The sequence below is a fragment of the Lactuca saligna genome, chromosome 3 (assembly GCF_052625555.1).
Source record: "Lactuca saligna cultivar CGN05327 chromosome 3, ASM5262555v1, whole genome shotgun sequence".
Lineage (NCBI taxonomy): Eukaryota > Viridiplantae > Streptophyta > Magnoliopsida > Asterales > Asteraceae > Lactuca > Lactuca saligna.
The window spans coordinates 43819220-43842995 of record NC_136419.1 but is presented as its reverse complement, the minus strand read 5'-3'; the positions used below and the strand labels follow the sequence as shown (position 1 = coordinate 43842995).

The 23776-nt window shown below is 37.4% G+C and overlaps 1 protein-coding gene across 1 annotated transcript; it reads right to left on the bottom strand.

The window, feature by feature from the left end:
- Positions 1-18485: 18485 nt before the first annotated feature.
- LOC145033619 (transcription factor) lies at positions 18486-18960 on the bottom strand. Its single transcript, XM_078982199.1, has one exon. It carries the CDS (start codon positions 18859-18861, stop codon positions 18619-18621), a length of 243 nt encoding a protein of 80 aa, XP_078838325.1. The 5' UTR covers positions 18862-18960; the 3' UTR covers positions 18486-18618.
- Between the last annotated feature and the right edge of the window lie 4816 nt (positions 18961-23776).

Below are 23776 nucleotides of genomic sequence, written 5' to 3'. Positions count from 1 at the left end.
AGGTAATTTTGGGGTGTTACACGGAGCCGTCCGGTGCTTTGGGGATTCCTTCTCGTGCTAGGGAGGCTCCCTGGAATTGGGAGGTGTTTAGGGAGGCTAGAGAGAAGTTAGAGATAGAAATAAAGGCTTATGGTGTGAAGAAAATATGAGGAGTTCACCCTTTATTTATAGGAGTTTTATAGTAAAGTAGTCTCTAAGCTTCGTGTGCATCTTCTGTGTACGAGCTCTATTTTCTATGTTATTTATATCCACACGTTGGTATTTACGAGTACTACAACTTTCATTTAGACCCCGTCGGCTAATTCTTATTGTATCTCAGATTTACAAAACTGTATTCGAATTCGTCGCATTCGAAAAGTAGAGACTAAGCTTCGCCCATATCTTTCTCATACGAGCTTCATTTTTGATGTTATTTATATCCGCATATTGGTATTTATGAGTACTGCAACTTTCATTTAGACACTTTTGGCTAATTCTCATTCTATCTCAGATTTACAAAACTGTATCGAATTCGTCGCGCTCGAAGACTAGAGACTAAGCTTCGTCCATATCTTTCGCATACGAGCTCTGTTTTCGACTGTATTTTTATCATTTAACTCCTATTAACGATATATTCATTTCTCGTTTAGATTATTTTGGCTGAAAATCGTCCAATCTAAAATTCTAATTTCCGGGTTGTGCACTCTTTTGCTAAATGTTAGAAAAATCATAACTTCCTCATACGAAGTCAGATTTGGGAGTTCTTTTTATGGACGCTCTCATTTTAACATATTCTATGACTTTTGTTTAGATTACTAAGGCTAAAAAGTCATCCATCATAAATTCACTATTTATGTCTCTCGGTGTCGTGTCGGTTTTGCCGTAAAACTTCGACAAACCATAACTTCTTCGTTATAACTCGGATTTCGGCGTTCTTTATACGTACAAAACCCTTGATACGTATTCTAGAACCTGGTTAAGATTATATATTCTAAATAATCTTTTGTCAAAAAGTCGTTTTCGATCCCTATTGTCTCTAAATTGACTAGCCCGGATCTATGGGCGTTACACGAATCGATCTTGAAGAGCTTCAATAGTCGAGCGATGAAGGAACCTCTAACACTGGCAATCAACCTGAGGAGGAAACTCCTATTGAATCTGTTTACAAGTCCTTACCTCTTACATGTTCCAGTAGGGCTAGTGCTCCACCCCAATTGTATGGATTCCATATTACTACTGAAGGGGATACATTTATTAGTGGTAGTATACTAGTAAACTTGGACGAACCTAGCAGCTACAAAGAAGTCATGGCAGGCCCGGAGTCTGCTAAATGGAAAGAGGCAATGGACAGTGAGATTCAGTCTATGTACACCAACCAAGTTTGGAATTTGGTTGATAATGTACCAGGTCGTAAGACGGTCAGGTGCAAGTGGATCTTCAAGAAGAAGACAGACATGGATGCGAAAGTGCACACTTATAAAGCACGATTGGTTACGAAGGGCTTTACTCAAACTCTAGGAGTTGATTATGATGAGACCTTTTAACCAGTCGCGAAGATAAAGTCTATTAGGGTGATACTCGCAATAGTTGCGTTTCATGACTACGAAATATGGCAGATGGATATTAAAACTACTTTCCTTAATGGGAAGTTGGCTGAGGATGTTTACATGAATCAGCCAGAGGGTTTTGTCGATGCGAAGCACCCTAATAGAGTGTGCAAGCTTGAGAAATCCATTTATGGATTAAAGAAAGCGTCTCACAGATGGAATCTTTGTTTCGGCGAGAAGGTCAAAGAGTTTGGTTTTCTACGAAGCGAAGATGAGTCATGTGTATATGTCAAAGCCAGTGGGAGTATAGTGAGCTTCCTCATATTGTATGTCGATGACATACTAATCATAGAAAACAACATCACAACCTTGCAGGAAGTCAAGTCCTGGATTGGAAGTGCTTCGCTATGAAGGATCTCGGAGAAGCTGCATGTATTTTGGGAATAAGGATAGTAAGAAACAGGTGTAAGATACTAAAAGGACTCAGTCAGGATACATACTTGGATTGGGTACTAAAACGTTTTAGTATGGAAAATTCCAAGAAAGGGGAGTTGCCAATCCATAACAATACCAAGTTGAGTAAGACTTGGAGCCCGAGTACAGAGACATAGATAGCTGAGATGAGCTAAGTACCTTATGGTTCCATAGTTGGCTCAATCATGTACACTATGACTTCTACTCACCCTGATGTGGCCTTCGCTTTGAGCATGGTCAGCAGATATCAGGGAAACCCTGGTAGAGCTCATTGGACTGCGGTTAAGAATATTCTTAACTACCTCCGGAGGACCAAGGAATGGTTTCTAGTCCTCGGTGGGAGTGATGACTTAAGGGTACGAGGGTATAGTGACGCTAGTTTTTATATGGATCGGGACAATTAACGATCGCAGTCTAGTTGGGTCTTTACCCTTAACGGAGGAGCAGTGACTTGGAAAAGTTCCAAGCAGGAGAATGTAGCTGATTCAACGTGTGAATCATAGTACATTGCGGGGAGTGAAGCATCAAAGGAGGCAATATGGCTGAAAAACTTCATTGGAGACCTTGGAGTTGTTTCATCCATAAATGAGCCTACAGAGATTTTCTGTGATAATGAAGGTGCGATTGCCTTGACCAAGGAACCAAGGGATCATGGCAGGTCTAGATATATCGACAGAAAATATCACTTCATAAGACATTGGGTAAAAGAAGGACTCCTCGTAGTAAACAGGGCATCGTCAGAAGATAACCCAACAGATCCCATTACAAAGGGAATGAGTAGGGTTAAGAACTTGCAGCATGCAAGGAGCATTGGGCTGAAGGACGATATAAGTTTGGATTAGATAGATACGAAACGTGTAATAGATAATTTGTACTTAACATTTGATGAATAAATAAAGGTGTATTATTTATTAGTAAAGTTACTATCCTGTGTTGATTATCTATCTATTGTTTCAATTTTGCATGTTTTGACTTCTTGAATAATAAGATTATTCAAACTATCCATAGTTACTCATATGTTGGAAGTAGATATGAAAGAAGATTTTCATGAATTTGTTTGTAGATTGTATAAAAGGTTTAGGCATGGAAAAGGTTTGTTGCAAAGTTCATGAGTGCTTATGAATTATGATTTGAGCATTGTAATAAACCCGCACTTGCTGGTATCACTTCATGGAATTCATCACGAGTGATCGCAATATGATACTATCATATAATCTTTAAACCTAGAGATATGGTTATTGCTTGTTGGTTGGTTGTGCATTGATAATGCGTGAATACATCAGTAACTTGATGTTATAAAATGCATTGTTGTGTATGATTTAGGCAGTGAATAATAAAACCATATAAGTCGAAGTTTATCTGTTCCTTTTATTCTAAGAGGATAAAAGCGATATCTAGCCACTTGATGATTTGGTTTGACTTATGTGTCGGGCCCGGTTAGGAAAAAGTGGATGTGTTCAACTAATTTCTATGTCAAATAAATTAGAGATCAAGGAACAATATGTTGGACAATAAGTATGACTATGTTCCATGTGATTGTCAGCATGATATCTTGAGAGGATTATATGATCCTTTATCTAAAGGACAAGATTTTGATCAGAGTTAACAACAGCGTATAAGAACTACGATTGCTAACTGGATCTTGAAGTCATATGTGAGATATATTTATCAGACTTATCCAAGTGGGAGACTGTTGGATTAGTGTCTAAGCCCGTAACTATATTTGGTATGTATTTGACCTGGTTGTGCATGGTCCTTTTGGGTTGCCTTCACCAAAACAACTTGTCAAGGTAATTTATGGAAAGAGAGGATATTGTGATTTATTAATATATTATATGATTAATATATTAAAAGGAAAAATCACATTATGTAGTTAATATTAGTCAGAAATTAATTAGGAATTAATTTGGTGGCTAAAAGAGATTAATTAAATAAAGGGGTTTAAATTGTCAAATGTGTGATAGTTGGATTCTGGGCTGGGAAACCTAATGCATCAAGGGGGAAGAAAATTATGGTGAGAGTCCATCAAAATTTCGTCTATAAGACCTATTCCAGATGGTTCCATAGGCTGCTTGGTGATTAAACTGTCCATTAGGGTTTTGAATGAAACCCTAGCAGCCAACAGTATAAATAAGACCCCTGGCCTTCAAATTTCAGGACTTGCTTCCAAGAGAACCCTAGGGCCTAAATTTAGAGCCTCCTCCCTCTCACATAATATCCTTCTTGCTTCTTGGTGTTTGTAAGCCATTAGAGGAGTTACACTTATGACTCTAAGCTCAACAAAGAAGAAAGATCAAGCATTCTTAAAGAGGTAATCATCTAGATATGATATTTTATGTTAATTTTAATTTATGTATGCTAGATCTAGGGTTACAAATCTTGGATGAATTGCATGTACAATAGAGAAACCTAGATCCAAGTATTAGGGTTTGCATGAGCACATATGAAAGTTCTTGTCCATAAAACCCATCATGCAAAGAGTGCCTTCCTAAATGGTGAATTGAAATAGGAGGTTTATCTTCAACAACCTCCGGGCTTTGAAAGTCTTGAATTCCCAGATCACTATTACAAGCTTGAGAAAGTGGTTTGTGGTCTAAAGCAAGCTCCAAGGGCTTGGTACGAGACTCTCTCATAATTTCTTGTCTCGTCCGGATACAAACGAAGAATGACTGATCCTACTTTATTTTGAAAAGCGAATGGTAATCACCTTATGCATGTACAAATATATGTGGATGGTATCATCTCCGAATTAATAGATCAGAGGATGGTGGATGATTTTGCAAAGCTCATGATCAACAAATTCCAAATGAGCATGACTAGAGGGGTTAATTTCTTTCTAGGAATTCAAGTAAAATAAGTTCCACAAGGAATATTCATCCATCAGGAGAAATACACCTCTGAACTACTAAAGAAATACTCAATGGACAATTATTCATCAACCAAGGTTCCTATGGCTTTCGGATATAAGATTTATGTTGATCCTTCCAGAGAATCAGTAGACCACAAAACTTATCGAGGAATGATTGGTTCATTGATGTACCTCACCGCAAGTAGACCAGACATCGTCTTTGCAATAGGCGTATGTGCAAGATACCAAGCTGATCCAAAACTATCTCACATGACCATAGTTAAACAAATTCTCAGATACTTAAAGGGTAGCAAGGCTCAAGGACTCTGGTATACCATAGGGAACGACTTCAGCCTACAAGCATTCACAGATGCGGATAATGTTGGATGTAGATTGGATAGAAAAACCAATTCCGGTGGATGTCAATTTCTCGGTGGAAGATTCGTCAACTGGTCATCAAGAATTTTTTTTGTCTCATTGTCTACCACAGAAGCAGAATATGTGGCTGCAACCAGCTGTTGTTCACAAGTCTTGTGCATGGAAACTCAACTTATGGACTACGGATATAGGTTTCTGCGGATACCGATTTACTGTGACTCAGAGAGTACCATAGCAATTTCTCACAATCCTATTCATCGCTCGAAGACGAAGTACATTGAGCTATGGTATCATTTTATCAAAGACCACATCCTGAAAGGTAACATTAAACTAATTTTTGTTAACACTCATGAAGAGATTGTTGATGTGTTTACCAAAGCTCTTGATTCAAAAAAACTCATCAGTTTTCTGCAAATGTTAGGGATGATGAATCTGGATCCAAAATTCTTTTTGAATTAATAGGTACCGCATACCATCCCTAGTCTCCGTTGCGGTCCTAGTCAGATATATCTATGATAGATGGTTTTAGTATATTTTGTGTACCACAACCATATATCATATATATATATATATATATATATATATATATATATATATATATATATTGTCCTTATTGTTTGTTATTTCTGATGTTTTTTTGTCCTACCATAGTTGTATCACCACCAATCCGCAATGAATGATCAATTTGTAGTCACTTAATGATTTCTCAACCTCTTCATAAATTCAAGGAACTTTGTGTGCTATTAAATGGTTCTCATTAGATAAAAAAACATTCTCAACAAACATTCATTTGTAGCATACAACGTTTTAGTTCCTTTTCAAAAAGTCCTTTGGTGTCAGACCTACTTTAGGTATCATGACAAATAAAACAGTTTTCCATAAAAGAAATCTTTCTAGAAATCTTTTCCTTAAACTGTCAACTCCCGTCATCCAATATGTCAAATCTGTTCCACAGTCTTACTTTATTCAACGGGCTTTTGCCCCTTACCACACGTTCTCCAAACGTGCATTTATGTGCCTGAAATATCATTAAATGCTCTATTTTTTTGAAAATTAGAAAAATAATAAATAATTTCTTTTATTTACTTTGTTGGTGGCTGCAAATGGTTAAAACCCAAGGGTTTTTACGATTCATAGCTGTAAATAGCGTAAATCCTATAAACGTTTCAGATTGGAGGTATATAAACCCTTACACCCCCTCCCCCCAAGAAAGCTTTACACTTTCTGAACTCTCAATCGATGATCTTCATCTTCTTGCACTACAACTTTTTTCTACAAGTTCTTAAAAAAACCTTTATTCGACAATGGTAAAGTCTGGCATTTCAAAGAAGCAATCCAAGGCTTCTGGTTCCGCTCAACTCGCTGGTTCTGACTCTGCTGCAAGAAACCAATCACCTTCAATTGCCTCTAGAAATTTTAGGGCAATCTTTGAAGATCATCATTCTTACAATGAAGCCATCCGTTTGGTGATCAAGTACATCTCAAATCATTCCCTGTTTGGAGCCTTTGACTCCTTCACAGACGTGGTTCCACTATCGACTCTCTTCAAATGTGCATTCTCTACATATCGACCCCTCAACAATCTTAATGAAGTTGATCTGAATCTAATTGATGATTCTTTGGTCATATTGACCAAAGAGAAGTCCTAAATGCGATCAACTTGCGTGTTCTTCCTGCCACAAAGTTCATCACCCTGAGTGTGAATGACACCATCACAACACTCTACAAGATGGGATACCAAAAAAACAGGGGACTTGGCGAGTTCAAGAAAAATCAGTTGCCTACTGTTTGGCAGTTTGTGTGCCATTTTATCATCCGCAGTTTATCAGGGAGAACCAGAGGCACTGATAATATGGGCTTGAAACTAGTGGAATTGGTTTGGAGCATCTTTACTGGAAACACCGTCAACTATGGGAAAATCTTGTGGGATGATTTCCTTCAATACATTCCCAAAGAGAATCCGAAGACAGCCCCAACAGAGCTCACTTTTGGTCCGTATAGATTTCTGATCTCCACCGTGATGCACATCTGAGCATGGGAAATGGGATCAACTTCTTCATCACCAGAGATCTAAAAAGGTATCCCACTTCTAAAGATCAATCTTTATTTGGACCACTTAGACATCTTCTTGTTCATATTTTGATCTCCGTTGGACTTGAAATGCAAGAACTCACAGAACATATTGAAGTTACGGAAGGTATTGACCCATACCTTCCTACCCCGCCTCCTCCAAGTCAATCTGTAATGGCCTCGACAAACCTCCATAGTACGCTGAGTACCGCAACCCCAATTTCTACTCAATCTCATCTTTCACTAGCACAACGTCTGAAGCAGCTAGTATCATCAAAGAAATCCCCCCGTGGAAAAGCAAAGAAAGGTGAAACCTCAAAAAAACGTAAGTCCAGGATCGTTACGCCCTAGGATGAAGATTCTGATCACAGCCCCTATCAATGTTGAAGAGTCTCATAGTGACTTAGGTTCTGCTCTCGTCTGCAAGAAACAACGGACAAACCCTAACTCTAGCTATATGCGTATCCAGACAGATACCACAGCCTCTCAAAAGGCTTTTATAGTCCTTGGGGTTCCCACAAACCTATTCGGCTCAACCCTCTCTAGCTACTCGGACACAGCAGGTGTGTTCATTTCATTTTCAAGTTGAGACTCGAACTCGAATGAATCCCAAAGGGATTCACTTGGTTCAAAACGCCTTAAGGTCTCCAGGGCTTACCGCCTTCATTTCTTTCAGGAACAGGAGTTGCACTCTATACTTGATTCAGTTATCCAAACACTCAATACACCATCCCAACCGTAGGGAGCTTCTTTAGCCTTAGCTAGAACTGAGCCAAGGCCACACTTGACTACCGTTCACATCATTCCACCTCCAAACCTAAACAAAAGAAGAAAAAGAAAATGGTTGTATCTCACAAAGAGTTTCTAAGCTTACGAGCAAAGGTTGATCAAATTTTGGCTGTTGTGAAGTCCACCCCACCGCAAGACGCTCATGGTCCAGAAATGCTTATCGAACGCATTCAACGTCTTGAAGCTAGAGAAAGGCTAGCTATTGAGAGAATCTCTCTCAAGGTAGAGATGGCTATCCGAACCCTAGATACAAAAAGAAAGGTTGATCACGAATAGTTCATCACCACTACGGAGAAACTCATCACTGAGGTATCCATCATCAAGAATGAAATCCTTTCAGTCATAACATACCAAAATCCTCATTCTCAAAAGCTTTTTGAGGAAACTCACAACGCTTATGAGTGTATTATTTCGGTTCTTGAATCAACAATCAACAGCCTCCGATGATCTTTCTCTTCCAATGTCCATGGCCAAGAGATTCGGAAGTTAAGAAAGGAGATCCACACTTTGCTCTTCAAAACCATAGTCCCCAACAATAAGCAACTTGGTGATACAATCCGAGCCCACTTCAATGATGTCATTCCCAAGATTGATGGTCTTAAACAATGGCTTGAGGAGGAACCATGTGTTCCTTCCTCAAGAGGGGGAAATGAAGACCTCAATTCGGATCAAGTCTCTCATCAACACCCTCATCAACATCAACATCTACAAACTCCCATCTGAGTCGGTCCATGTCCTCAACAAAAAGTTCCTTCTCCGCAACCATCTCTCAAATAGAAGAATCTGGTACCTTCTCCTTAATCTCCTCAACAAACTAAAATTATGCATGAACAACCTGAATCACCTCCTCTCAAAGAAACTCCTCCGCGGTTCAAAAACTTAACTCCAACGATGTCATCAGAGCATGAAGAACACTCCCCCGCAACACAACAATGGAAGTGAGATTGGAAAGCTGCAAAGTTCGCAGAGCAAATATGGAGAGACCATGGGTTTGATACTACCATGGATGAAACCCTTATTAACTCATGGGTCAATCCAAACTGCAAGCTCCAGGATACTGACTACAGGCCAGTACTAACGTATGATGAGCCTCCAGAGGATGGCTACTGGGACATTCCCATTTCCTCGAATGACATGTTCTTCAATATTTTTGAGCCATTTGACCTAAGCCTCCCTGATGAGCAAAGGTTGCCTCTGGAGTTTTAAAGATTGAACAAATTTCATGGAAAACACGGATCCAAATGTAGCACCCGGTTCCAGGTATATAGTTCATTGAGTATTTGTTTCTCATCTTGGACTGAGACTCGACGAGTTGATAGCCCAACTCGTTGAGTAGTAGCGGTTTCTACCCGTGGTTTTAATGGCGGACTCGTCGAGTCGGTGGAAAGACTCGACAAGTAGGCTCTGGCTGGACAAAACACTAATATGAGGTTTTGCACCTATTTAAACAACCTTATACAACCTCCATCGTCTCCTGTGCTCTCAGAACACCTCACATTAAACCCTAATCATCTTTGGTGAAGATCTAAGGCCTATTTGGTAGATTTTGGTGGTTTGTGATCACAAGAAGGAAGGAACAGCTTGAAGAGCCAAGGGGAAATCAGACGATCTCGAGTTTGTGTTGCATCTATAGTTCTTTGGAGTTAAAAAAGTTTATATGTTGCTCATTTATGTTCTAGATCCCTTTTTGGAGTAAATTAGGGCTTTAAGGAGCCATTTTTGGTAACCAAATATGAATGCAAGCATGGTTGATGCTAAGACTCCAGATCCAAGGTCCTTAGGGGACTACAAGACATAAAGTGGTTGACTTTGGGGCCTTAGAAATCCACATGCATTTTAAGAGTTTCTTTTAGAGCCTTTTAAGCTTATTCTCCCATGCATGCACGTAAAATTTGTAACTTTACGTGCAAGATCGATCTTAGGAGCCTAGATCTATCATTTGGACAAGTGTTGTACATCAGAAATCAAGAAATGAGACTTGGACAACCTCGACTCGGCAAGTTGTTCTTGGGACTCAGCGAGTCCGAGGCTTAACTCCCCTTTACTGTTAGGGTTCAAAGGAGCACAGTCGAGTGTTAGAAAGGTTTTAGAGGGTCTAATGGAGTGACCCACTATTTTGGACTTAGCCATAGACCTGGAGTTCATAAGAATCGAAGAGTTGATGAGCAGACTCAGAGAGTCCAAGGTAATCTCCCAACTTTTGAAGATGAACTCGACGAGTTGTTCATACAACTCGGCGAGTCAAGGACAAGACTGTTTGAAGGACGAGGATGAACTCGACGAGTTGTTCATACAACTTGGCGAGTCAGATGAAGGTTCATTCGAGGTTGTTTTGGAAGGAGAACTCGTTTATTCATTGCTAAATGCGACGAGTAGAAACGTGAGGAAGGGTAGATGAAGGGCAGGGACTCGACGAGTTGAAGGCCCAACACGGCGAGTCAGGTCAACTGGAAGTTGACTTTGACTTTGACTTGGTTTGGGGTAAGATAGTCATTTTACCATAAGAACTGTTATCAGTGTTTGACTAAGTGTTTCATGGGAATAATAGGTGGAGGATCACCGGGGCAGCGGTCGGACAATGCCGACCCACCAATAGGAGTGTTACCTTCCAATATGGATGGGTCTACGACACCAATGTCGACCCACCAGTAGGAGATTATGGGTGAGATGGTTATCTTTTTGATAATTTTCTGGTTGCTATATATGTGCTGAGTATGTGTTAGTAGTAATAAGGCGCGCTAGACCTGGTTACTGGTTGAAAGATACCGAAGACGATTACCGGATGAAAGATACTGAACGGGTGGACAAACCCACGCATGTATAGTTGTATGCTTGTGATATGCCATTATTTAACTCAGTATGCCTATGTGTGTTATCATGAAACCAATATGCTATGACATGAAATATGTGATAGGGGTAGGGTGAAATAGTCCCTAGATACCAGTTAAAAGATACCGAAAGGGATGTTAGTTCCCAGATACCGGTTGAAAGATACCGAAGGGGAGTTTAGTTCCCAGAAACCGGTTGAAAGATACCAAAGGGGAGGATAGTTCCCGACTACTGGTTGAAAGATAACGAAGGTAAGGGTAGCTCCTAGTTACCAGTTGAATGATACCAAAGGGGAGGGTAGCTCTCGGTTACCGGTTGAAAGATACCGATGACTATGTGTTTTGGGTATGGTGGGGGAACTCACTAAGCTTCGTGCTTACGGTTTCAGTTTTGGTTTCAGTTACCTCTTCGTCTAAGGGGAAGGAACTGGCGGTGTAGCAACGCATCACACACACATGTTTCCGCATGGAGTTTCCTGGGAGTTTACTCTAAATTATTTTACTTTTGGACAAAATGGTTTTTATGGTGACATGTTTTGGATTATTGACATAATGATTGGGACATGAGATATCATTATGAATGTTTGTATATCAATGGTTTTATGTTATAATCTATTTTAAAACGAAACTTTTTTGGCCTTGAATTTTAGGATGTTACACCATATTTGAGAGCATATGGTCATGTGATAGGCCCTTCGGAGTAAAAAACTAGAAGATCCGCAAATTAATGAAGGCTGAGTTCGTCTAATATACGTTGACTAGAAGAGGATGTGATTACATCCGGACTCAAGTCGACTTTCCTTGTATGAATCCGGAAGAGATATTTCTCATTGCAATGGTGTTTCAACTCAAATATGAAAAACACTAAAAAAATGAACATTGCCTTTGAAAGGGCATGTGAATACCTCAAAATCACTTTATGTGACTTTGCAAAACTAGATGCGGACATTCACCCTGCTTTGGCTCAAAAGTTTAATCTTCCTGCACTTGAGCCCGCACCCATCTTCACTGAAGGATATGAAGAACATTCCTTGGGTGCAAAAAAATTTCCAGAGTTGGGTGTTATATTCAAAAGGGTGAACAACAATGTCAAATATTTTGTCCCTATCTCAGCCATGCACCGCCTGACTCGTAGGAAACTGGGAGTCATATTCACTTCGGTGCAAAGATTTAAACACACAACAGAGGAAGTTAAATTTGAGATCACCCGAAGAATCAACTGGCTGATTGAAGTAAGGAAGCTCAACAGATGAGAAGTTAAAGAGTTCACTTTGGGGGAACTTGTTGAAACATACAAGTGACCTTCTTAAACTTGATAGATCTGAAGCCATCTCCAGATCTGCAATCATCATGTCAACCGCATCCACAATCATCATCACCATACTTAGTTTTAGTTTTATCTGTTATCTTTTGTCTTTACATCACTTTGTACAGTGTGACATGCATGGCCATATTAGAACAGATAAGACTTGTAACCTTCGAGACTCTATAAATAGAGTTCTCTTTCTGAATGAAAAATGCATCTCTTGAATCTCATATCTTATCTTACTCTCTTCTTACTCTCTCATCTGCAAGTATCTTCATAATTTATTTGATCGTAATCTCTCTTTGGAGAAAGTCATTTTTGACTTCATCACTAAGTTTGATCTCACTCACTAACTTGGATTGATTGCAATCCTCTTTAAGAATCAAATTAAGTGTATACTTGATATAATACTTGTTGTCATTTATATTTCCTTATATTTATGCACCTAACAATCTAATTATCAAACTATCTAACATTTAACTTATTATTGTTGAGCTTTATGATCCTTTGAGTTAAACTTTATTCCGCAGTATTACTTGTACTAACGTTTGTTCAAGTGTGTTTCTCAATTTTCCTCTCAATAGTATAGATTAATTTGTAGTTCTTTTTAACATAATAAAGAGAAATTTTCATATACTATGTGCATTTACATAATCGACCCTCAAAAATGAAATGTTAAATAAACTTAATTGGGATGAATATAGTGGTAGAAATCGTGTCAAGGATTCCAAAAATATAAAGAACGCCCATATCCGAGTTATAACAAACAAGTAATGACCTATCAAAAATCCACGACAAAACCGGCAAAACGTTGTTTAACATAAAAGGTGAATTTTTAATATAATGCTTTTTAGCCTTAACTATCTAAATCAAAGTTATAGTATATGTTAAACCAAGAGTATCTATAAAAAGACTGTCTAAATCTGACTTCGTATGAAGAACTTATGATTTTTCTAAGTTTCGACATAGCAGTACACAGCCGAAACTCGAAATTTAGTTCGAACAACTTTTGTCCAAAACAACCTAAACAAAAACCGGAGATCTTATCAAAAGAAATTCAATGGTAAAAAGACAGATGAAAACGGACGTCGGATGAAGAAGTTATAATTTTTTAACGAACTTTTCCTCTCCCGGCCTGTTAAAGATATAACTTTAAAAATAAAGTCAAATTTTGCCAATGGAGTCTAAACGAAAGTTGTAGAGCATGATCTCACCTACGCATGGATATAAAGAACTTCGAAAATGGAATTCATATGTAAAAGATATGAATTTTTGAAGTTTGGAAAAGAGACGTACGGTCCACGTACAAGAGTACGCCCAGCGTACTCGAAAGCAAGGCCTCGGATTGTCCATGTAGCCTCTTTTTCACTTAGTGAAACGTATCCCACTCAATCAACACGTCCGAAGCCAGGTGGTCACTACGCCCAACGTACGAAAAGATTAGGCCCAACGTAAAGAGACTAGCTTTGACGTGTATCTCGTAGACTTGCCACCTCTGAAGTTCGGATAAGCACCAAACTAGTACGCCCCGCGTACAAGAAGTACGCCTAGTGTAATGAGGTTTTCATTAGTAAGCCCAGTGTACGTAAATTTACACCCAGCGTACCGAGGTGAGAAGCCCTCCTATAAATAGGATGCGATGCCTCCAGATTATGTTACAAATTTTCAACCTCTCTCCTACTTTTCTTCACTTTTAAGCCTCTCTAAACTATCCTGAAGCCCCGGTGACATATCTAACACCTGAAGCAAGCCCCGAAGTTCTCAGTTTTTTAGCGGAAACTCTACCCGAGTAAAGTCGGCTTTTCATCAAAAACTCTCAGTTACATCAAGAAAACTCCTTTCTAAGAAACAAAACGCTGCTTGGATCACCACCTACCATATGAGTTCATACCCCTGTATTTTCATGGTTTTACAGTAGTAAGGGGGGAATACAAGTCTAACAAAATGATTTGTGTTACAATCAAATGTATGCAAAATATCTTACAAATGGATTTCAAATATTTTAAATCAAATGGTTTCAAATAGTGTTAAAATGACATCAAGTCACCAAAAGTATTTCATAATGTTAGAATCTTCAAAATATTTTATAAACTTATATTTTCCCCCAAAAATTATATATATATATATATATATATATATATATATATATATATATATATATATATATATATATATATGATTTAAAGGGCTTAGGACTGATAACTCACTTTATTTCATTTTCCTTGTTTGGATGCGGATTTAGGGTATCGGTTATTTGTCCGAATGTTGTTTAAATTTTGGTTATATATCTTGTATATGTATATAAATGTAACGGTTATTTCATTCAGTATTAATACCCTTTGTAACATGTCGAACAAGGGGTTGCATTCATGAACAGTTAGTATCAATACAGAAAGTACATATAAATTATAATAGGTATAATTTATGATTCAAGAACACTAACTCACGAGTTAAGTATACTAGAGTACACTATTTTATAAGAACATGGGTTTATACTATTGTACAAGAACAAGAGTTTGATTCAAAATTAAATAAGGGTATACAACTTTCAAGTACATTTAGAGTATACTAAACAAGGAAAATACCATCAATCATTTATCTCAAAATGATTGGGTTTTTATTATACACATAATTTTTATATGTTTTTTATGAGACAATATGTTCAGGTTGTTTATTCATTTAAAAAACATAGTTAAAGTCCTGATATTATAACTAGAATTTCCAGTCGGGGATCGAAACAAGTGTGTATAGATCTATATTGGCATTAACAACCCCTCACTCGGGCTGCTAGCTACAATCGGTCATACACGCCTATAAGTGACAATTGTTATCAACAATTTAAACGCCTTCAAAGCGTTTGTTGCAGACCATCTAGTTATAGTATGGTTATAATCACTCATTAAAAAGATATTAACAATACGTTAGTGTATAATTAACTAAACATGAGTACATTTTCAAAGTACTAGTTTACAAAAATACAATTTACAGTATTACATTACAGTTTAGAATAATAGTTGGTGGAGTCAGGCACACTCACTTTTACAGGTTTTACAAAAATGAAACAAACACAAAATAATGATTTACAAATAGAACGATTTTATGAGATTAAAACTACTTTTCATATATAGCAGAAAATATAGGATTTTCTGGAACATCTTACATATTCATGGAACAGAAAACATACTTTTAAACATAAATATTAATTCACTCACTCAACTTTATGTTCAGACTCTCTTTTCAAAATACTTGTATTTTCAGGGAAACAGTAAGCAAGTATTCTGCGAGCTTTTGAGAAGATGGAGTCGTTTTTAGTTATATCTTCTGTATTTTACTATAACTATTTTGGTGTCAATATACAGTGATTGAACACATGTAAATACTTTTACTTTTTTAAATACAATGGTTGTGTGTACTTTGATTACTATGATGCATATGTTGTGATATTACAAATGAAGTCCTCCGTACCTAGACGTTTCCACCGTCTAGTTTGGGGGTGTGACAGCTTCCCACTCGTTGAGTAGCTCTTCAAAAGTGAATAAAATATAATTAAATGCGTACCAGAGATTAGGCATTACAGAAGAAATAAAAAAGAAACCAATCTTCGGTAAGAAACTTCAAGAGGAAAGAAACTTTAAATACCAAACCAAATGAGAGGGAAGCTCCCGATTTTCCTTACCAGGATAAATGTGTTTAATTTTTTGGTTTCTTAGATGGTCCATTGATAGCAACACTAGAGGGCTTAAGTATATGTGATGAGCTAGGTTTTCTTTGGGTTAGAAATTCGATGTAGACCATTTGATCGATTATCCCAATTAATAAAGAATCATTGCTTTGAAAAAAAATACAACTATAAATTAATGGGAGCGGTTGATTAGACCACGACTACTAATATTCGTCATCTTCAAAAGCTTTGTGCTCGTGAACATTTTTCCAGAGAGAATGAAGCGTAGGGAGAGATGGTAATTGTGGTGGTGTATTGGGAAAGCAAAAGAGGGAAACATAGATAATGGAATATGGGGTAGATGGCAAGCCTAAGAGGAGGAAGTGACAAGGCTAAAGGCTAGAGGTGGCAGAATGTGGAAGATGCGTTCCTATTTTGGGAAGAAGCCGTTTTACTAATACAATAAGCATATTGAGGAAGTTTGGTAAGTGGAAAGTCGATACGGATTGCTGATTCAATCGGGTAAATCCAAATGGATTTCTCTTTTTCTAAAACCAAAAAGTTATCTAGACAAGTTTGGCTTCTATATATTTTCATACTATTGTTTTAAGCTAATAGATTCTATCCGAGCTAAATTAACCCGAAAGAAAATGTGGATCCATACTTCAAACATGTACTTTTAATGAAGTTGAAGTGCGAAAAAACAAAAATCTTCGTAAATTCAACAAAAATCCTCTAAATCTCATGTTTAATCCCCATCCACTTAACTCAAATTTTAGCCATTGAGGTTTATATATATATATATATATATATATATATATATATATATGTATATATATATATATATATATATATATATATATATATATATATATATATATATATATATATATATATAATTTTATTTTCAAAAATATAAAACAATGATTTCATTATTAATTAGTTCAAAATCTAAAAACAACTATAATAATAAACTTTTTTTTTATTACCATGAAAACATTAGAAGAGTTTTCAACAATTGTTATTTGTCTTGCAATGTCAATTTATTTACTTCGGTTAGAATTTTACTCTTATAAATAATCATTTTGTTTTGCTACATGTCACACTCTCATTTAATTTATCAAATGTTATTTTGTGGTTATTTTGAATTAATTTTTTTTCATATGTCATTTTATGAGTTTTTCTATTTTAATAAATTTTATACCTTCTTATGTCAAAATTCTCCAATTAAAACTTATTAGTTTATTTGTTTAAATTTAGACCTTTATATATATATATATATATATATATATATATATATATATATATATATATATATATATATATGGATGAGCGTAGGCGGGTACCCGCCTTATTTGGCGAGAACTGGAACCGGAACCGGAGGTTCCTAGAAAGTTAGAACCGGAACCGGAACCGGTCTAGGCAGTTCTTCAATTTTTGGAACCAGTACAGGAACCAGCGGTTCCGGTTCCGGGAGCGGGTAACCCGGTTACATCAACTTTATTAAAATTTTTCAATAAAACCATAATTTATTTCGGTCGGAATCGAATAAATTCGGAACAAAAACGGACAAAATCAGACTAATAGTTTCTGAATTGGTCAAAATAGCGCACACATACATTCATAATATATATATATATATATATATATATATATATATATATATATATATATATATATATATATATATATATCGATTCCGGTGGGTACCCAGCGGTAGCGGTTCCTAAAAAATGAGAACCGGAACCGGAACCGGAACTGGTTAAGGCGGTTCCAGTTTCGGAACCGACAGTTCGAAGGCGGTTCCGGTTCCAAAAGCAGGTACCCGGTTCCGATGCTCATCCCTATATATATATATATATATATATATATATATATATATATATATATATATATATATATATATATATATATATATATATATATATATATATATATATATATATATATATATATATATATATATATATCACCTAGTATTAATATAATAGGTAATATCTTATCAATAAATTATTTATAACAAACATTTGAAACATATACAAAAATGATATTTACGTAAATAAACTAATTTAATTTATTTCTTACATATATAAATCCAAAACTTTTATGTGCATGAAAAAATAATTTTGTGTAAGAAGAAAATAACAGGAGTACAATATGCGAGAAAGGGTTGCCACCCTAGCCATGTGCAAAACTTCATGAATCACCAATAATGGCAATAATGGCGTTCACATGCATGTATAACTTGATGTGATACTATCATTTATGTTGATATAGTTTTTACATGTCTATATATAAGACATATACGTATATGATGGTCTAATTTTAGCTGTTAAGAAGTATAATACATCTTGATATATGTATGTGTCTCAATATCATAAACCACTTTTTCTTGATCTTTGATCAATTGAAACTTTGATTTCAATTTGTTTCCCAACATCTCTGACATTATTTTACTGTATTGATGAATGATGATAACTAGCTGATTTCCACATAGAATTCAAACATGAACTCAGATCTAATCAATACAAACATGAACATCTCGATCCTGCATTTCCAAACACGAATCAGGCATTCAAAGTCGACTGTGAGAAAAAAACAACGGTTTTACAAATAAACCACATGAGAATTATCAATTATATGAATCATATATTATCAACCACAATATAATTAGGGCCTATATATGGCTTTAGAATATATTAAAAAATATAGAACATGACAACAAAAAGAGGGGATTTCTAGGATCGATAAACATCAGAGAGGGCTTGAAGCACATCAACCTGTAACTTGAGATGCATAATGTAATTGGCCGTATGATCAAAAAGTCGATCTGCATTCAACCCTCTTCCTCCTGGTATAAGCTTTTGCAACTTCTTCACCTTCCTAAGCAGTATCCCATTAATTCTTCTTGTTCTTGTTCTTGTTCTTTTTCCTGTTCTCAAACTAGATTTTACCCTCACGAATCCACCATTGTAGTCCATACGCAATCTGTCTACTGAACTCTTGTTTAGGAATCCTAAAATCAGTAGAAGAGAGAGAATTAGGGTTAAGGTGTGTGGACATGATAAAGGAAATGGGGTTCATATTTATATGAAAGAATGATGGGTAGGAGCCAAAAGGAGAACATGTGAGCCCAATGCAAGCATATGTATGAGTTAAAACTTTGAAAAAGATTTGATTTGTAATAATCAATCAGAATTTGGAATTTTATTTATTTACTTTTTAGTTTTAGATTTTTTAGTATTGTATGTAAGCATTTTGATTATATTGAAATAGTAGATGTCAAACCTATGTATTACAAGTGTTAAAAAATAAAAATTAATATAAAATTATAAGCATTACATATTTTTTAAAATAATAAGTTTATATAAATACAAAAATATAATGAATAAAATAAATAATTTAATATATAATGTAATATATTTGAAAGATTATACAACATTTATTGTTAAATTTAATAGAATGATCTACTTTACATATATAAATCTTACTAAAATATGGAGTTAAATTTAACAAAATGAAAATTAAAAGAAAATGAGAAGTGCAAAAAAAATTAAAACTTCTAGAAAATAATATGTGCCAAAATCAATGAGAATATGACATTTGGAAAAATTGATTTTCTTTTGTAGCCTATAACATCCTTACATATTAACATGTTTTATCCACGTTTAGAGTTAAAAACAAATCCTATGGAGTTGTATACTCGAAATTATTGAAGTAGTTGCCCAACTCTTAGATTTTTTGGTAAATGTTGCTAGTAAAATTATGCAACTCATTCAAAAAGGCTCTTATTTAACTAATTTATTTTGAAAATATTTAATATTATTACAAGTTAACAATACACTTTACAAATTGTTTAATATTGTTACATTAAATCAGTGCGTTTGATCGGATGATTTAAGAAATTCAAATGATTTTAATTAAATAACATATCCAAGTGACTCATGGATTGAAGTACTTACTTTGTGGAAGCTTGTAATGAACTAAAAGTCCAAGAACACTAGTGTGTGTTCTTGGTGTTTTGAAAAACCAGTCAAAACACATAAATGGATAGATTAAAGGATGTATAATCACTAGATGTTATGTTATATAAACTAATCAAGTCGAGAAACACTTATGTTTTCGGGAAATCGGGTGAAAACCGGGATGATAGTTGAGAGTGTTTTGAGTTTACTCTTTAGGATGAAAATGAGAAATGAAGAACTTTGGGGAACAAACTCATGCTTAAGCATGAGTTTGCGGTTTTTGAAGTAAATTTCGGCCCAAACATAAAAGTTTGGCCGGGAGTTCCTTAACTACGCGGTACTTGCGGTTTTCAATTTCAAGACTCGAAATGGCACATCCTTTCACCCGTTCGTTTAAAAATTAATTATTAAAATAATCAAACGAAAGGCCGATTCTTGCGTTACTGAGTTCGCGCGGTAAGTTAAGTTTGTAAGCTACAGGGCCGATTCTTGCGAGAATCTCGAAGGGCCCAATGTACCTTGGATTTAGCTTTCCACGCTTTCCAAAGCGTATCAAGCCCTTCCAGGGTGAGACCTTCAATAGAACACGGTCACCCACCTGGAATTCCAATGGTTTCCTACGTTTATCAGCGTAGCTTTTCTATCGGTCTTTGGAGGCTTTCAATCGTTCGCGGATCTGAACGATCTTCTCCGTCGTTTCCCGTATAATTTATGGACCTGTGAGAGTGCTTTCGAGAACTCGTCCTTTAGCTAACTGGGTATCACCCACCTCAGCCCAGCATAGAGGGGATCTGCACTTTCGGCCATAGAGGGCCTCGAATGGAGCATCCTTTATGCTCGTGTGATAATTGTTGTTGTAGGAAAATTCGACAAGGGGTAAATGAGTATCCCATGCTTTCCCAAAGTCGATCACACAGGCTCGCAACATATCTTCCAAGGTTTGTATAGTTCTCTCACTTTTCCCGTATGTCTGTGGATGGTAGGTTGTACTCATGTCCAACCTAGTTCCTAAGGAAATTTGTAACGACTGCTAGAACCTCGAAGAGAATCAACTATCTCTGTCCGAGATAATGGATAAGGGAACACCGTGTAGTCGTACAATCTCCCTAACGTAAGTTCTTGTAAGCTTCTCTATCTTGTCTGTTTCTTTGATCATCGGGAAGTGTGCAGACTTGGTCAGTCTATCGATGATGACCCATATGGTATCAAGTCCACCCGTTGTCTTGGGCAACTTGCTTATGAAATCCATAGTAATACGCTCCCACTTCCATTCTGGTATCTCCGGTTGTTGTAGTAGACCGGAGGGTTTCTGTTATTCGACCTTGACCTTGGCGCAAGTAAGGCATTTACTCACGCAGGTAGCAATTTCTCCTTTCATGTTAGGCCACCAGTATAACTTTTTAAGATCCAGATACATCTTATCTGATCCTGGGTGCACGGAATAATGAGTGTTGTGTGCCTTGTTCATGACCAAGTCTCTGAAACCACCTAGTTTTGGGGTCCATATTCGGTCCATGAAATAATAAGCTCCACCACCCTTAACCTCCAAGTTCTTATCCATCCTCCTCAGGGATTCACCCGCCACGTTTTTAGGCTTCAAAGCGTCGAGCTAGGCCGCCTTAATTTGTGTGGACAGGTGTGAATGGATAGTTATAGTCAATGATTTGACTCTACGACCATAATATTCTTTCCGACTTAGGGCGTCAGCTACTACATTGGCTTTACCCGGATGATAACGAATTTTGCATTCATAGTCACTGAGTAGCTCGACCCACCGTCGTTGTCTCATGTTGAGCTCTTTCTGGTCAAAAATATGTTGCAGACTTTTGTAGTCTGTAAAGATAGTGCTCTTCGTACCGTAGAGGTAATGTCAACAGATCTTCAGAGCAAACACAACTGCTCCTAGTTCAAGATCGTGGGTCGTGTAGTTGACCTCATGTGTCTTCAGCTATCTTGAGGCATAGGCGATGACCTTACCTCGCTGCATCAGAACCCGAGTCCTTGATTCGATGCATCGCAATAGACTACAAAGTCTTTTATCCCTTCAGGGAGGGGTAGTACTAGTGCGGTGCATAAGGCTCGTTTGAGCGTTTGGAATGCTCTCTCCTACTTCTCTTCCCAGTCAAAGGCCATGCCCTTCTGGTTCAGTGTTGTAAGAGGTTTCGCTATGCGGGAGAAGTTCTGAATGAACCTGCAGTAGTAGCCGGCGAGGCTTAGAATTTGATGAATTTCTATAGGCGTCTTCGGTGCTGACCAGTTCTCAATGGACTTGATTTTGGAAGGGTCCACGTGTATTCCCTCTTCGCTAACCACGTACCCTAAAAATTCGACTCATCGAATCCAAAATTCACATTTCAAGAACTTTGCGTAGAGCTTCTCCGAACGTAATTTTTCGAGGACTTGTCGCAGATGTTGACCATGCTCCTCCTTACTATGAGAGTAGATAAGTGTGTCATCGATGAAGACGATGACGAACTGATCCAAGTAAGGACGACACACCCGATTCATTAAGTCCATGAATAATGCGGGTGCATTTGTCAATCCGAATGACATTACTACGAATTCGTAGTGCCCATAACGAGTTCGGAAGGCTGTCTTTGGAACATCCTCCCATAGCACTCGTAGTTGGTGATATCCGGATCTCAAGTCGATTTTTGAAAAGAAGTTCGCCCCTTGAAGTTGGTCAAATAAATCGTCGATCCGAGGCAAAGGATAACGATTTTTGACAGTCAGCTTGTTGAGCTCCCTGTAGTAGATGCACATGCGAAACGATCTGTCTTTCTTCTTGACGAACAAGACTGGAGCTCCCCATGGTGATAAGCTTGGTCTTATAAAGCCCTTGCTGAGCAGTTCATTAAGTTGACTGGACAGTTCTTGTATCTCTGCAGGTACTAGACAATAGGGCGATTTGGCTACGGGGGTAGCCCCTGGAACTAAGTCGATTCGGAACTCGACTTAACGTTGCGGAGGTAATCCCGGGAGTTCTTCTGGAAAGATGTCAGGAAAGTCGCGTACTACTAGAATGTTCTGAATGTCTTTCGTTTCTTGGCTCACATCGACCACATGAGCAAGGAATGCTTGACATTCTTTCTGTAAGAATTTCTGAGCTTGAATGCTCGAGATGATACGATTTCTCGTTGTATACTATTAGGGTTTCGCCAGACGGTAGATTTAGGCAAACAACCTTTTCGTAACACATGATGTCGGCACGATAAGAACTCAGCAATCCATGCCGATAATGACGTCGCAACTTTTAATTGAGACCGGCATGAGATCGATCAAAAATGAATGGTTATCCAAGGTTAGGGTACACCCTATGAATATACTGTTAGTGCTATCTGTTTTGCCATTAGCCATTTCTACAGTGAACGGTTCTTTAAGTGCTCGTGATTTTTGCTTAAGTAATTGAGCAAATTTTTGTTTCACGAAACTTCTCCCTGCTCCACTATCAAAAAGAATGCATGCATAAGCATTATCGAGGAGAAACGTACTAGTGACCACTGTGGGGTCGACAACCGCTTCCTCATGGCCTATGGCCAGAACTCTTGGCGCTCCACCGGCAAACCCTGCCTTCAGGCAGTTTCTTTTGAAGTGGCCTACCTCGCCACATCCATAGCAAGTTTGGCCCACTCCAGCACTGGGGACTTGGTTGATTGGCTTCGCTGGAGCTTTACAGAAACGGGTTGTGTGCCCCTTTCCGTTGCAGTTCAAACACTGCATCACCCGGCAGGCGCCGATGTGATGGAAGTTGCATTTGTTGCACTTGGGCAAACTTCCAGAATACTGCTTTACCGGAGCAGCAGCGGCAGGTGCGATCGCAGCATGCACTGCCATGACCTGCTGCTTTTTGGCAGCCTTAGCTTTCTTCTTGTTATCCCAGAACTTCCGCTTGGAGTCAACGGATCTTGCAGGTTATGAGATGGCCAGGGTA